At 37.7% G+C, this 13,714-nt stretch overlaps 1 protein-coding gene across 1 annotated transcript in view; it reads left to right on the forward strand.

Moving 5' to 3' along the window:
• Nucleotides 1-13,714, forward strand: part of ITGAV (integrin subunit alpha V) — a 1,332,605-nt gene that overhangs the window by 1,113,121 nt on the left and 205,770 nt on the right. The window contains exon 23 of the mRNA XM_044075123.1: nt 12,483-12,562. Within this exon, the coding sequence (XP_043931058.1) occupies nt 12,483-12,562 (80 nt within the window). The remainder of the gene's footprint in view (nt 1-12,482; nt 12,563-13,714) is intronic.

The raw sequence follows: 13,714 nt of genomic DNA on the forward strand, positions 1-13,714 counted from the left end.
ATTAAGTTAGTTCTAAATGTAGAAAATAGAAGTACAGTTGATGATCAATATTGCAACTTTCGAAGTACTCATCTTTTTTTTTGGTGGCCTCAGACTTCATCCTACTAGCCTGTCCCCAGTGCCCCTTATCCATGATGGGTCTACCAGCCATTCTTCCACTCCCTGGACTACTACTGGTGTTGCTGGGCTGGTCATGGATCCTGGTGACTCAGCCGTCTATACTTCCATCTTGGAGTTTCTTTTGTATGCCCCACCTACTCCCTCCCTCCCTCCACCCATGTCAACTATGTCCGATGGCAGCTCTCCTCTTTGAACCACACCTTCCAATAAGGAGCATCAATGATGAGCACCCTTCCACCTAAGGTGGGCACAGCCATCCCTTTCTACCTCTCCATCAGTCTCCTGAGCCACTACTTGAACACAGGTCACCTGGGATGTAGTCAGGGCTTTAGCCCTCTACACCACTAGAACCATTAATTCTAAATACTCATCTTGACAAGAAATACAAAACATTTTTCATGTTTTAAACTGTTTTGTATTCCAAATTCATTTTCATCTAATCCTTGTAATTTTCTGTATGATTTTACATTATTATATTTGCCTGTGTGACCATTGTTAAAGCCTGTTTTTGGCTGAAAATGGTTCTTGAAAAACAGTGCAGTTATCTGGTTAACAAAGGATGGATGGATGGATGGATGGATGGATGGATGGATGGATGGATGGATGGATGGAAGAAACCTCTGGTTTGATAAACTCCTCTAAGGGCTGACCTCATTTCCTTTGCCTTCTCCTAAGATGTGCTTGTGTAGGTATTGGAGGAAGGAGCCGTCTTTTATGCTGTCCATTCATCTGGTCCTCAGGGATGCTGTTTACATAGTCTAATTTCATCTGTATACTGCTCCCTCAGCTTCCAGTAAGACAGATGCTTTCTGAAAGACCCCAGCTGAATATACAGAGGTTCTGTTGAAACATACTACATTGCATTTCCTGTGGCTGAGCATAGTTCCCAGAGAGCAGAGCACAATTTTACTTTGCTGCCTGATAAGTCTAAAGCACTGGATGGGAAGAACAAGGGGATATCCCTGAAATGGCTTCCTTGCATGTCAAAGTATAATGCAGTGATAACCAACTCATCAGGTTATAACACATCTCTGACGTGTTTCCCATTATTTTATTGGGACAGTGAAAACAATGTTGCTTTTGTTAAGTTTTGTCACCCTTTCCCAGTGTGTGAGACCATGGAGTTAGTATATATAAGGAGGGTGTTAGAGGTGAAGCCCTGCATATGAGGGGTGGTTCAGGGAGACTTATACCCCTACAAAAAACGTTTAATTTCTGTTTTGTGATGAGTTAACTAGTTGGCCTGTCATGGAGACGAGGCTTTTTAGGTGTACTGTCCTTCTTGTTCCATTCCTAGCTATTGGACTAGGCAGTGCCACTTCTTGACTGTAGGGTCAAGGAAGAGCCAGTTAAGACCCTTATCAAGGCTTGCATTTTCTTAATGCTGTTTGCTTTTTTAAGAAATAAGCAGAAGTTAAACCCTGTACAAATGTCAAACATTTCAGATTCTTGTGCTGCCTACATAACAGTATAGCAGTTCTGTATTGTGTCATTGTCAATGCCATATTTACATTTTTCAGATGCAATATGTATACTGACTGCTTGACGTACTTCTTAATTAGACCATAAAACTATTCCTGATGTTATCACAGCTCGTAAAGAAATGAGTTGATGATGTTCAGATACTGAACTGTAATTCTTATCAGTAAACTGAACAGTTTGTACTCTGTTTAACACAAAAACTGAATACTCCATTGTTTCATAAAGTACAGTACCTGTCTAATGAAAAATATTTTCTTATATTTTGAACAACATGCATTGCTGTCTCTGAATGTGTTATCCAGTTGCCATTCTGCAGTGTAGTTTAGCTCTCAGTGTTTAGACTGAGCAAGAAACCAAGTTTCGTACTTTGTCTGTCATTTTCAAACTGGGCCACTCTAGTCTTAATTACAGGATGGTCCATATTGCAACTGTAGTGTGTTTTATGTTAAGTAATTCACATTCTAACTAATTGATTGTTGTGCAATATAACTTTGTAACTGGAATTTTTTTTGTATAAAATTGTCAAGGTAATTATACTAGGGATCTTGCATCAAAATATGTGCCGTTGTTCATTTCCATTTGTAAATGACATCTCTCAGTCATTTTTGTAAATCACAGTTTTGCTTTGGGTTGCACAGAATCAGTACTATATTTTAAGTGGTGGTAATTTAAATTTTGCCAAAATTATGGATACTGTTGAAAATGGTTAACAAATACATTGGCCATTTTAACTGATTTTTGTGTAGTGTTGAAGTATGTAGGATTTTCATACGATTTTAGAAGGTAGCTATTTTATATACCCATTTGTCTAATTGCTGTGCCAGTTGTGCAGTGTCATTTGTAAATGTCATTTCGCAAGTCCCATTTTGTATCTGACTTGTAATAATTCAATATTGTATTATTAGTTATGGTTGACAATAGAGGGTATGTAGTACAATGACTTATTAGTTATGGTCGTCAACAGAGGGTATGTTGAAAATCAGAGCTCAGAATGTTAAGTTTTGGCAGAGTTTTAGACATTTTTGAAAATAATTTGTGTTCCCTATTTTAACAAAATGACTTCCACAGGACTATAACTTTTTAACTGCAAGGAATTTTGGCAGCAAATTTTCATGATCTCATTTAAGAATCCTTCTGTGTGACTATGTGCGCCGTTGCACGTTAATCTATAAATGTCATTTTTTGCAGTTGTTTTCAGAAAGCCATTCCAGGTTGTACTAAATCATATATTGTAGTTTATCTGGATCCACAGATGGTATATGGGGAACTTTATCTCAAAATGTTAAGTTTTAGCAGCATTAAGGACATTTGTTTAAACAATTTTTAAAAGCCTTTTTTTCATGCTTTACCAGCATTCTAATAGAACTCTCATGTTTACGGTTTCCCCAGTTTGTTTGTGTCTTTCGGCTTTTCCCGGTTAGGGGTCACCACAGCGGAACTCTGGTCCACTAATGACTGGTAGTGGATTTTTACGTACCGGGTTGCCAGCCCTGATGCACAACCTTCAACGAAGGCACACCCCATTCACGTATGCCTCCACACAGAAGATGCTCTAGCTGAGAATCGAACGGGACAACGTCTTGCTATGAGGCGACAACGCTACCGCAGCACCACCACCGCAGTTTTTACGGTTTCCCCAGTAAGAGTTTTTATTTCTGGACTCTCTTTTTTGCCTTTTTAATTTTCTTTGTTTTGTTAAAATTATGTAGACTTTTACTGCACAATCTACGTACATTGCTGTTCGAAGTAGGTCAGAGTTAGTTGTTGTTGTTGTCTTTCGGCTTTTCCCGGTTAGGGGTTGCCACAGTGGAACTCCAGTCTGCTAATGATTGGCAGTAAATTTTCACGAATGCCAAGGTGCCAGCTCGATGTTCAACCTTCAACTAATGCACACCCATTTACGCATGTCTTTCGAATGCCCACCCAACCGTGCGGAGGACATGCAGACTCCACACAGAAGGCACTCCCCGCACTCCAGCCGAGAATCGAATGGGAGAACCACTTGCTGAGAGGCAACAACACTACCACTGCACCACCGCGGAAGTGAAGTAGGTCAGAGTTAGTGGTGAGAGAAATAAAAAGTCTGGCAGTGAGATTTTGAAGGCTGTGAGGAAGAAGTAATGCGTCACTGACTGTGTAGTCTAGGTAGTCTGCAGTTGCTGTTTCCTATGTATGAAACACATTTAATGCACAGGTACCTACTAAATCTGATTTGCCATTTTTTACTTGACCATTGTATTATTTATTCAGAATCCCATTTGTCTCTAGAGTTACAAGAATTTCTGTCAGTTGAAAGTGACTGCAATCAGTTCAAATTGTAAAAGAGATGATTAGAGTGGCTGCTCAGGGTCTACAGCCCTAGAGATGCCCATGTCTGGTCACCCAAATTGTAATAGCGATTATTTGAGTGCCCCCCTCCCCCCCCGGGCCTACAACTCTAGAGGTGCCCATGTCTGGCCACCCATTATACTGTTAGGATGGTCTGGCTTAAGTTAACTTTTCCCCTTTAAATGAATCATGGTACTTTAGCTCTGGTAATATTTTAGCCAGTTATTTTGCTGAATATAACATTTGGTAAAGTTCTTAAGCATTTTTATATTCTTAATAAAAGAAAAAGTGTGAAAAGCTACTGTGAGTATTTGTTTATACTATGGTAGCTGAATGTTTGTGCCTTATACAGTCAACTACTATGTTTCAGCATCATGGGCAATTAATGTACATGCACAAGTAGATGCATATTCCCTGGCAGCAGAATCTGTCCACACTTGCACAATATAATTTCAAAGTAAAAGGGAGGAATGTTACAGTTTCTGAGCATACCTGAACAGGTTTAGTCTACACATACACACATTGACACACACATCAATAGTCAGTATTATAGTTTTTATTAAATTTTATTCCTTAGTCAAAGTTCATGCATAACTTTTTGAAGAATGACAATAACAGTCATCAGAATCATTAAGCTGCTTCAGGTAATTAAAGTGTTAAGAATTTCTCACAACTTTCTCTGATTTTTACTTATTTATTTTGCTCTGTCCTTTGTAAAATTATTGATTTCCTTGTAAATTACTAGGGATTGCTAAGGTTTACATTCAGTAACATCCAGACATTAAGAATTTCATGCTTCTTTTTGTTCAGAAAAATGCAGTGGTGTAACTCATTGTGTGTTTTTATAATAAGCTGTGTTACAGAATTTGGTGTACATGATTATTATTATTATTATTATTATTATTACTATTACTATTACTGTTACTACTATTATTATCATTATCCTTATATTGTTAAGCAGGAAACTTAGCTGGTCATTCTCAAATCCTGTTCAGCTCAGTTGTGGCCATTACTTTATTTTTATTACAGTTGGACGCGCACAAATTGTTCCTGGCAGACAACCAGATCAGGGCTAGCAAGCGACTGCATGTTTGTGTAAAATAAAGTTTAAAGTACATTGTGTGGCCATTGTTTTATTTATTTATTTATTTGTTTGCTTGTTTGTTTATTTTATTATAGTTGGTCAACAGAGATCTTCACAAGTTATTCCTAGCAGACAGACAGATATGGGGATGGAGGAGAATGTGGAGAGCAAATGCATGTTTGTGTAAAATGGAGTTTGAAATGCAGTGTGATTATTATTTTATTTTTTAGGTTTAATGCAGTCTAACATCTATTGTGTGAGCAACAAAGTATTTATTACTGGTACAGGGGGATGCTCTGTAAATAAAAATGCTATAATTTGGTCATTATTCTGGCTTTGTAGTACTGACGTGAAGTAAGTTTTATTACTTTGTTGTGGCTACTATTTTTATTTTTATCACAATGATGATGCCTGTCCTATACAGTAATATTTCTAATTCTTGTGGGATCTTAAAGGCTGCTTCAACAACAACTTTGTGGTTTTAATTATTTGCTTTTATTAGTTGATAATCATGGGTTGTGCAATAATGCCTAGGCATGTTTCTTTGTAACAAAACAATTTTGTCTCAAGCATCAGTGAAAAGGTCTGACATTTGCCAGTTTGGTGTAATCCACATTATTTGGAGTGATGATCAGAGCTACCTGATCTTCAGCATCCATTTTGCAGTCATTATTGCGTATTACTGTGATGCAATCTTCTCTGCAAGATCAGGTTGTGAAAGATTTCTACATTTTACTTAAACAACTGCTGCTCTTTGACTGCTTTTTGCTTGCTATTCTGTGATGCACAGCTGTTCTATTTCCAAACATGTTAAGGTAGTATCAGCATAGTAGTTTATTTTTAATGCAGCCAAAACCATTTGTTGTTCAAGCAGGCACTATATTTGTCGATAAAGCACTGAAATGCAAAGTTGTTAGCAGCAATGTCTGCATTAGTAATACTTCTTTTAATATGGAATTATTCGGGTGATTTTTAGTTTTGTAGAGGTAGTCTGTATTGACTTGGAATATGTTGTCAGATGGTTAACACTGCTTCGTATGTTCTGATAATGCAAATTATTTTTAAACTGTATACACATAGCTGGATATTATGCTATGTTGATATTTAAAAATATCATGTCGGTCATTCAGCACTATCAACAAACTACATGTAATGTTTTTCTTCATAGCAAAATCCATTTTTTTCTGACCCTACCATGTTGATAAAGTTAAATCATCACTAGTCTGTGTCTTCCGCCAAGATGGTCCCTGTTGAGAGAAACCTTGAGGCTTATGACAGTCTATTATAACTTGGATCAAAGTCATATCCATCCTTTCCCTGAAACATCTTTTTGTGCATCTAGGGGAAGAAGTCTGAGGAAGATTGCATCATCTCACTAATAAAGTCAGTCATCAGAGATGTTATCTTGGAAGCTTGTGAGCACCTTGACACCTATCCAACAGTCCAAGAAGGAGAACACATGGAAAGCAGCTCCACTTGAATGGAGCAAATCTCTCAACCAACATATTTGAGGTGACTCTCTTGTGTTTTCTTCAGTCCAATATAAGATACAAAAGACCAAAGCATTTTGACACCCTGCCTCTGGCCAGGGAGTCAGAAGCCTTGGATGATGTTGCAGGAGAAGTTTATTCCTCTACCACTTCCTCAACTCATCTCACCTATCCAAGTTCAGATTTTCTTTGTAGACTGGGAGCTGGAGAAGCTTGGAGATGTTCATGAGTCACAGCTCAAGGATTATCTCATTCAGACTGTGTCTGCACATCAGGATCTCTTTCAGACTATATCTACAACTTCTAAGATACCTTTCCACATACAATACTGTAATCTTGATGCTACAGATGCTGTGGCCAGGGAATGTGCCTGCAGAGGTTAGCATGGCTGAGGTTATCTTCCCAGCAAATATTAAGACAGACAACACTGTGCTGAAACCATCTGAACCTTGGGAGGCAAAGCTGCCCACTGAAAGATAAAGTAAAGAAAAACTGTGTCTGGGTACCAAATAGGATTACAACATGAAAATAGAAACTTTACCATTGTCAGAGTAGTATGAGGAGGCATCAAGAAATCAGCTGCATGTAGCACATAGTAAGATAGATTTTTCTAGTGAATGACTTGCTGTTGCAAGAACAGATTTCTCTACACAATTTCAATTATGTCAACATAAAATTTCCTAGAATACCTGGTATTTTTGGGATTCCTAAGATACATGAGAACATGTTAGAGCCCCCCCCCCTTCATCCCATAGTTGATACTAAGGGGTCAAAAACCTGTGGTATGGCTAAGTTTGTGGATTTCAAAGTAAAAGACATTCTTAGGAGGAATACATTTATACAGACACCTGTGATTTTTTTGAAGATCATTCAACAGGACACCTATTGTGATGAGACAATCTTAGTAACTGTAGATGTCAAAGATCATTACCTGGTAATTCCGTATGACGTAGTTTTATTATTTTAGTGAAATTAAGACACTGGTTACTAATTTAATGTTCTAAGAACTTTCATGTAACTGGTGTTGGACAATAATTTTATATATTTTGACGGTATGATCTATAAGCAGAAAATGAGTGTTGCCAGGGGTGCAACATGTGCCCTGGTTTTGTTAATATTATTATGGCACACTGGGTGCACACCTTTGTTTTTCAGTCAGGTTTTGAAAGTGCTTGGTCATTATATGACAGATACCTGGCTGATTTGATTATATTTTGGCAGGATAATAGGGAAAGATTATTTGAATTCTTTTCTAATATTAACAGTACAACCGAGGAGTCTTTTACTCACTGTTAGTAACGCAATCTGTAGTGAAAGGCCCCAGTAAAGCTCAAAACAAAAAGTTTTAACAATAGTCTCATATTCATTTTCACTATATCTGAAATCCTTATTAGAAATTGGAAAATCTTTCAGATGGGGTGCATAAACAGGGAAGCAGTCCATGTATTGCATTTTGTAAAGTTTGGTGTATTAAGAATTACATTGAACAGTTATGGGGGATTTGTTATATTCGCTCCCACAGTAGTCGATGTTACAGAACATGGGCACCTACAAATGTAGAAGTTGTCAGCACTGTCCTTTTATTTATCAAGGTGAGGGGTGTATATTAAATGCTTTGGTTATGTCATAGGTGGGCTCTATGCTAATTGTTGCTCCAGAAGCATTGTTTATGTTGCTATTTGTCAAATGTGCCTGATGTTCTATGTAGGAAAAATGGAAGGACCATTTAAGGAGCGCATATATGAACATCTGTATGCAATTAAAAACACAATTCAACCAGTGTATTTTGTAAACACATTCTTTCATCTGAAAGTCACACTTTTAGTTTTTTTGCCTTGGACTCTGTCAAGCAAGATTGTGTGTTTGTGGGGGGGGGGGGGTGGAGGACCATGCTTGAAGTAAAAGAAGTGCTTGACAGATTTAAGCTGCATGCCTCCAGTCCATTTGAGTTGAATGATGCAAGCTCCAGTGGATTATTATTAAAATTGAAATCCTTCAACTGTCTCTAATTCTAGGTATTCTGTTTTAGTGTGTGTGTGTGTGTGTGTGTGTGTGTGTATATGTATGTGTATATATATATATATATATATATATATATATATATATAGATAGATATATATAGATAGATATATAGATATATAGATAGATATATAGATATATAAAATAAAGTCTCATTTTTGTATTTCAAAAAACATTTTTTATTATGCGAGTTTACTTTAAATGGTGGTTTGTTTTAATTGTCAGCATTAGCTATGTAAGGAAATGATGTTTTTAACATTGTATCTTGATGAAGTCCCAGTTTACTGTGTGGGGACAAAAGGGCTTAGATCAGTAAATGTTTTTTGTTGGTTTTGTAGCATGTGGATTATTTGCTCCACTTCTGTCACTTCTTACTGAAGGATTTTTATCATATTTTGTGTCCAGATGCCATCACTTTTCTTTACCTTATCTTCCAGTGGGCAGCTTTGCCGCCAAGGTTCAGTTAGTTTCAGCACAATGAAGTTATCTTCCCCTCAGGGAAAAACCTAGGATCACTAACTATGACACCTATTTTAATGAGGAATTGATTTTTGCTCTAGATAAAACAGCCCCTGCAAGTATGACAATTGCATGGCCCCAAACAGCTCTTAGCAATCCAAAACACAGGGAAGCCAGCAGACTGTAGCATTCAGTATTTATTTAATAATAGCTCAAAAGCATAGTAAAAAGATAACAAAACAGACCAATTTTGGCTGTAAAAATTACATAGGCTTTGTAATTTTTACAGCCAAAACTGGTCTGTTTTGTCTTTTTTTTTTACTATGCTTTTGAGCTATTATTGAATAATTACTGAATGCTACAGTCTGCTGGCTTCCCTGTGTTTTTGAAGTACCGGTTGGCCAAGCCTCCTAAGAGCTGGGTGACAACCTTCTGAAAAAGAAAACAGCCCTCACCATTGTGGAGGATATTAATGATACATCTGTGGCATCCTCATCTTCCTTTTCTGAGCTAGCCACCCCAAAAGTAAAAGGAGCCACTTCTCTGCTTAATGAAGACTGTAAGTGTCATAGTTATTGTACCAGCCAGGTTTCCCAAAAGGATGACTTCAGTTGTCCCAGTGTTGCAGTCCTGACTACATCCCGTGGAACTTCCTTGGAGGCATAGACCTATTTACCATGTGGGAGAAAGCAATCCTTCCCCTATTCTGATTGGTAAAGGAGAGGGATTAGGATATAATTGGAGAGTACATTGTCCATCCTGTGGCATGAAAGATTTCTGTCTGTTTTCGCACCATTCCCACTGATTCTGGACCTCCTAAAGTTGAAGGAAAGATAAATATTCATTGTCATCACTCCTTGCTGCCTGAAAAAGGGAATGGTTTAAAACACTCTGCTCCTTGACGGTGTTCGAAGCTCTCCTTGCCTTAGCCAGTGATGTTTTGCTTGGTTGGAGTAACAGTTGGTCCTATCTGAAGGACTTAGAATGGGTTCTAATGCTGACTACTTGATTTTGTTGGATCTTCTAATCAGGATTTCAGATTTTATTAGATCTGCTGGTCACCCTTCCACTTGGCAGAACTCTGCTCTAAGAGGAAACCGTTATCAGTTTGGGTGGAGTGATGTCCTGTACTGCCTAGTGAGGCAGCTTGGAGGTGTTTCTGGCCTACCTTCAAACCCTGTATGACTTGGTCCTCTTCTGGTTATTCCAAACGCAGTGTTCACTGTTGAGCCCATTGACTTAGCAATATGTGGTTTTTTGAAGGACTTGCTGTCCAAAATGATGAATCTACATGTACTCCTAAAATGTTTTTCAGTTTTTCCTGAGTCTGTCTTTATTCCTCATTGTTTTTTAGGTGCCTATCTTTCAGTCAACAATACTTTTAGTAAGTGCTGAACTGTTGAAACAAAAGTAGTGAAGCAACTTTTGCTGACAGTGGAGTTTCTTTTTTCTCCACTGTTGTGCAACATCTAAGTAGTTATATTTAAGTTTGAAGGATGTGGAGGGTGTCCCCCTATGGTGAGGAAAACTCGCCTCCCAAGTTTATTGAAAGCTGTTTTGGTCCCTTTGTTTTGCTCATTCAACACTCATTAAGTATTGTCAATGGATGGGCATGTATCCATTGTTTTCATTGCTGGGGCAGAAACTGGGTGGAAACAACCATTCACAGTCTGGATGAGTAGTTAACTCAAGTTTTAGCTGAACTGGGTGCTTTAGACTAAGAATACGTATCATCTGTTTGCTGCTTTTGCTGTATTTAGGGAATAGTTTGCAGTTGCTAAAAAGGATTGACCACTGCACCATATTTTGCCATTAGGCATCCTGTTGAAGGAGTAGTCATCTCTCGGTTAGTTGTGGACATCTACACAGCTGTTATTTGGTCTTTTATGCACATTTTTGACAAGCATTCTTAGCTAACTGTACCTCTGGTCTTCTGGTTGTTCTACCCTAGTGGTTTACTACTCAGAATTCAGCCCAGTGATGGGACTTATCACAGATGGTCCTTGAGATGACTTAACATACTTTCTTACAATTTCTCTTGATCTGTGAGGGATCTGATGGGTTACACATATGCTCTACCACCTCCTTGCATGCGAGCTGCTCCTCTGTTCAGCTCCTGCTATTGCATGTCCCTATAAATTAGGCATTTTACTTGCACACGCATACCTCTCAAGTCTTTATTGTTTCTGTAGTTGCAGAAAGTATTAATGCTAGTTTTTTTATTTATTTGACATTTATTGACTGGGTTTGTCCAACTGAGCCAGTGGCCCATTTTCAGTGGAGACCCGAGGAGAAAAACACCACAACACATAGAAATACAGTGTAATAAGCATATTTAAAATTCAACACAATCTTAGAGGTCTTATGTACTAAAAACAGTAAAATAGCAAATGGAAGCTATAAGCACAGAGAATACATTTTTTTGAATATTTCAAGCATGTTTATAAAGTATAGCACACATTTTAGCAGTCTTTTGAAGTAGAAAAAACAAATAGCAAATAGAAAATATAGTACATAAAGCAAATAGAAAAATTGTTTTAAGTTGATTGACCACTCGCCAAGATGTGCCATTAAGCATCCTGTTGAAGGAGTAGCTATGTCTATTAGTTGTGGACATCTGTACAGCTGTTATTTGGACTTTTATGCACAACTTTGACGAGCATTCTTAGCTAGCTGTAGCTGGAGAAAAAAACTGGCAGGCTGAGAGCTAGGTGCATTGTTGTAGTTGGTACACTGTGTCTTGACGTGTATTTGCACTGGGTGAGTGTATTTCTAAACTTAAATTCTTCTGAGGCAAGATTGCAGTGTGATGGTACAAAGGATGAAGCCACAGGACGCAGTGTATCTTTTATATTCCATTGTAGGTGTGATTCCAGTGCATATGGAAGCACTAGAAGGCAGAGGTGATATGATTTTTTTCATTGAGCCATTGTAGATTTCAGAACAAAGTACTGTAAATCCTGCATTGGTCCAGTAAAGAGCATCACTTCACCATTTTGTCAGAAGGCCTGCAAGTTATTTCTCCTTTTTATGAAGTTAACGAATTTGCTTATTGTCACAGAGCACTGCTGTTCAGATTAATGTCTGAACTACTGAAGGTATGTGTTGAGGGTACAGACTTTAATTTTTTTTTCTTTGCAACTTGAATGATAGTAAAGCTTATGTACCTCTGCACCACTAGGTCCAACCTGCTGTGAGGCAACCCACATTTTTACCTTCAACATATGACCAAAGCCCTACTGCAAAACTTTATGGGTATTGTAATCAATTACATGATGAACAGAAAGGTAATTGGCTTAGTGATTAACAATCAGTTAATTGGATTTTTAATGTTGTATAAATCAAGCTCCTGCTTCCCCTATTTATAATACGAGTTGCATTGCTAAGGAAGTTGTTACTATTCTTATAGAAACTGCTTCAGTGTCTCATGGCTATCTTTTGTAATAGTGTTTCATTATAAGCAATGTTTATTAATGATGCTGTTTTTTCCAATTCCATAGCTACAAGTCGGACTGCGTTTCAGTGTTCATCAGCTGTCTGAGATGGATACTTCTGTGAACTTTAATTTGAAGATACATAGGTATGTTTTTCCTCCCACACTCTTTGAATTAGATTGAACATTTTTGCTTCTTTCTTTGTCTCTCAACAACTGACATTTTATTTTTATTTTACATTTGTTGACCGGGAAAGTCCGACTGGACACAAGTCCTTTTTCAGCGGCGACCCGGGGAGAAAAGCTTAATTTAACAAAAATTACATAAAAATAAAAAATGAGAAAACATGTATTTGCTGATATGCTTTTATATGTAAATTATGTACAGGCAGTGCCAAAAAGTACATTTTTGCGTAAGTAATAACAGTAGGAATGCAAATGTTCACTATTTTTGAGCAGCGTAAATATAGATAACATGGGTATACAGATTTAGTAGACTAAGTTCCAGTTAGATTACAACTAGAGTTGTGTTTCTTTTGACAAATAGTAGAGTTCAGTCATTAGTGAGTGATGTACATATATTGATATTCAGTTTATGTAACACAGGAAACAGAGATGGAAAATATTTTGTAAGTCTTTTGAGGGAAAGTGGTTGTTTATCCAGGGGTATTGCATGAGCATAGCCAAGATTTAAATAGATGTGCTTTGAGCATCTTTTTAAAATGGAGAGGGTTGGTAGTATTAGTTATGTCAAAAGGGAGTTTATTCCAGATTTTGGCTATATAGTTAGAACAGAGGGAGTCACCAGCAGAATTATTGGCTTTAACTTCAGTCAATAGGGTTTTATTTCTAGAATGCAGATCTCAATCAGGAGAGTAATGGAGCAGGAGATTTTGGAGGGAAGGGGTCCTATCTGCGTGGTTTAAAATTGTATATTGTGGAGAGTTGGTTGTAGAGTAGAATTTGGGAGAGTTGTAGTCATTTAAGTTTCTTGAGTGCTATGTGTTGGTGTGACCTATGTGGTGAGTCTGTGGCACACTGGGCAATTTTGTTATATAGTCAGATTTCTTTAGGTTGGTGAGAAATGGTGAGGCATAGAGCAGAGTTGAATTGAGGTATGTTTGAGCAATAGTTGCTTTAGTAGTTTTAGTGAGATATTGTTTGTTTCTGTAGAGCGTACCCAACTTTTTGTGTACATCAGCTCCAAATTCCTGTCCTCATCTGCCAGGTTTACCAGGACAACTGGGCCCTCCGCTAGGCTAAATATGACACATGTCTTGGGCCATTGAAGGGACCAAG

Source organism: Protopterus annectens, chromosome 6.part0 (genome assembly GCF_019279795.1).
Source record: "Protopterus annectens isolate FY-2018-M chromosome 6.part0, PAN1.0, whole genome shotgun sequence".
In the NCBI taxonomy this organism is placed as follows: Eukaryota; Metazoa; Chordata; order Ceratodontiformes; family Protopteridae; genus Protopterus; species Protopterus annectens.